The following is a 2,764-nucleotide window of genomic DNA, read 5'->3' as shown; positions in this document are numbered from 1 at the left end:
AAAATACTGGCAGTATTGAGCTACATGACTAAAACCAAGTTGTTTATAGGTGTACAGCAATGGTGATATTGCCATAAGGACGTATACAAAACATTACAATTGTTCGTGGTAGATGTGCAAAGCAATAACATGTCATGGATCTCCTTTCACTGTATACACTACTGCTTATTGTTTCATTTATAACTTTAGAACATGTACACAATTTCAGATAGTGTGAGTGGGGCTATACTGACCTGATTACTACTGCAGTTTGCCGTAGGTTCTTTGCAGGTACCCCACCCCCCACCAACATAAGATAAAATGCAGTGGCGTTCACAGTTGCAGAGTAGTCATATTGCATCTGTGCTACAGTGTGGTCATGTGGACTGAAACTCACAGAAGCCTAATAGTCTTTACTGATAATGTACTTTTAAGTGGTAGCTCATTGCACACTTCATATTTTTGACAATATCAGCACTTCCACCACCATAAGAGTAGTAGTATCAAAGAGCCCAAAGTAACAAAACGTCTTTAAGAAAGTTCACAATGCTGTAAATTAGGAATTCTAAACTTTGGCTATGCTGTGTATGTATATATGCATTTTCCAAGCTTATGAAGTTTTATCTGAAGGTCTCTGCATGTAGTACTAGTTTGAAAATTATTAACACTGTTCAAAATACATTACTGGTTTCATAATATGTACACTAACCAAATTAATTCCAAACTTATCAGAACAAACTGCTTTAAAAATAAAGCTTTCCTGCAACTACTTAACAAAAATCATGACAGATTACAAGAACATCCTGGAGCATAAGTATATAAAGGTTAAATTTTGAAGATTTAAAACTGAAGTGGAAAGCTCTAGTAATACTGGACCTTTCTTCTAAAATATAGTGTGGCTGCTGGTCTAGTTTATTTCAAACATAATCCAGTCCTTTCCACAATAGTCATGCAATCATATTAGTTCCTAGACTGTGTCTAATATTTTACTTCTGCCCTGGGACAAATAAAAATTTCCATGGACAGAATATTTCTACTCACAACACAGTTTCAATATTTTCTGCATGAGCTTCATACAAAAAGTTCAATTCAGAAACAACTGTAATAGTTGAGATCCTACATCACCTAGGCTGAAGCAGATTAGTCACAAATTTCATCCATCTCTCAGTAGTCAATACTAAAGGATAAAAGATTTCGATAAAATAAATTAGTAAAGCTATGTAATATGACAGAACCCAGGGAGGAGTGTTTTTGAGGGTGGGGGGTGGGAGACAATCAACTAGAGTTACCCGATTATGAAACCAGTAGAAATGTATTAATCTACATTTTTCTAGACTATGACTTCTGCTCTTGAACTCAGATCAAAAAAACTAAATGAACAACTAAAACTTGAAAAACTGAACTACCGTTCCCGCAGTCATGTTGAAATAGAAGGAACATTTGTATGAGATGTTTGCCAGCACACATCAGCTTCATAACATGAATCATTTTAATCATCAGTGAAACAGAACATACAATAAACAGCTAGGTCATAAATAAATAAATAGTTACATATATACAACATTACTATTTAACTAAGATAATCTATTCCTTCTTCAATTCAGGTGGAGCCCAGTTCATGTAAAACAGTCCAGAGTTCTTTGCCTGAAAAATAAAAAGGGAAGACTCAGAACGAAATAATGGTAATGAAAATTAATACAACTTTCAAAATAAAAATTATTCAGCACTATACTGTTAAAAACTAGCTACCAGAAAGCAGTACTGCAATTGCTAAATATGTGCAAATATCTGCATTTACAAATAATGAAGACTGTAGTAACAGAGTAAAACTCAATTTCATGTTGTCTAGAAGGAAGATGGGAGTTGAGGGAGCACACTGCACATATTTTTTCCGCCAAGTACACCATTTCACTTACTGTAGAAATGGTATATTAAAATTTACAGGTACGACTGAAAATATTTTACTGTGGATGAAAATCAACGAAAGAATAATTCAGTCTTTACAAAAATACTGAACTCATTTAATCTTAAAACAGGGCTGCTATTAACCACATCAAAAAAAGTTTCTTTTTCTCCCATAAAAAAAAGTTCTTACCACAAGCAATGAAAATGCGGCAAATGCTATGCCTCCGAATAAGTGCGTATTATATCTGCGTTGTTTCTCTTCGTAGTTCGCCTGCCAAGAGCCTTGCGGCACCGGTAAATCGTCCATAGATTGTGGCTTAAAGTCTGCTGGTGGATGGTAAGCCCTCGACACTCCTGGCAAAAAACATTAAATTAGCAAACCGCAAATCATTCGTACAGATCATTACTACTCCAGCTTCCTAAATTAGAACTATCTTAATAAGACACTAAATCCGAAAATAAACACATAAATGACAAAACAAAATTACCTGAACGCAAGGAGCCAGATCTTGCTGCAACTTGTCCCAACTTATGCAACATTGTTTAACGATTTTACGTTCACTTCGGTAATTCTCAACACCTTTTACGGTACACTTCACCTACTTCTTCCCCACTTCGATTTTGCGACCAAAGACGACAGAAATACCTATGCAGAGACCAAGGAGGTTAGCCCCAGGGTACCGACAGTGCTGCCACACGTATAACAAGCTGTATTTTCTAATACATGGATAACGTGCACGAGTGTACCGCGCCAACACCTTTGTCGATCCATGCTCAAGTCAGCTTGGATGGCCGTCTGGTATGACAGAAATATTGCTTCCCCTAGCACCGCACAAGCACTATAACAGCAGACGATAGGAGGAGTTAAAACAGGCAAGAA

The 2,764-nt window shown here is 36.4% G+C and overlaps 1 protein-coding gene across 1 annotated transcript; it reads right to left on the bottom strand.

Moving 5' to 3' along the window:
• Positions 1-1,450: 1,450 nt before the first annotated feature.
• On the bottom strand, positions 1,451-2,536 carry LOC124722600. Its single transcript, XM_047247741.1, has 3 exons — positions 2,373-2,536; positions 2,075-2,238; positions 1,451-1,623 (listed from the first exon to the last, which is right to left on the bottom strand). The coding sequence occupies exons 1-3, from the start codon at positions 2,422-2,424 to the stop codon at positions 1,564-1,566; spliced, it is 276 nt and encodes a 91-aa protein (XP_047103697.1). The 5' UTR covers positions 2,425-2,536; the 3' UTR covers positions 1,451-1,563.
• Between the last annotated feature and the right edge of the window lie 228 nt (positions 2,537-2,764).

The sequence above is a fragment of the Schistocerca piceifrons genome, chromosome X (assembly GCF_021461385.2).
Source record: "Schistocerca piceifrons isolate TAMUIC-IGC-003096 chromosome X, iqSchPice1.1, whole genome shotgun sequence".
Taxonomy (NCBI): Eukaryota; Metazoa; Arthropoda; class Insecta; order Orthoptera; family Acrididae; genus Schistocerca; species Schistocerca piceifrons.
This window is presented reverse-complemented; position numbering and strand designations above follow the sequence as displayed.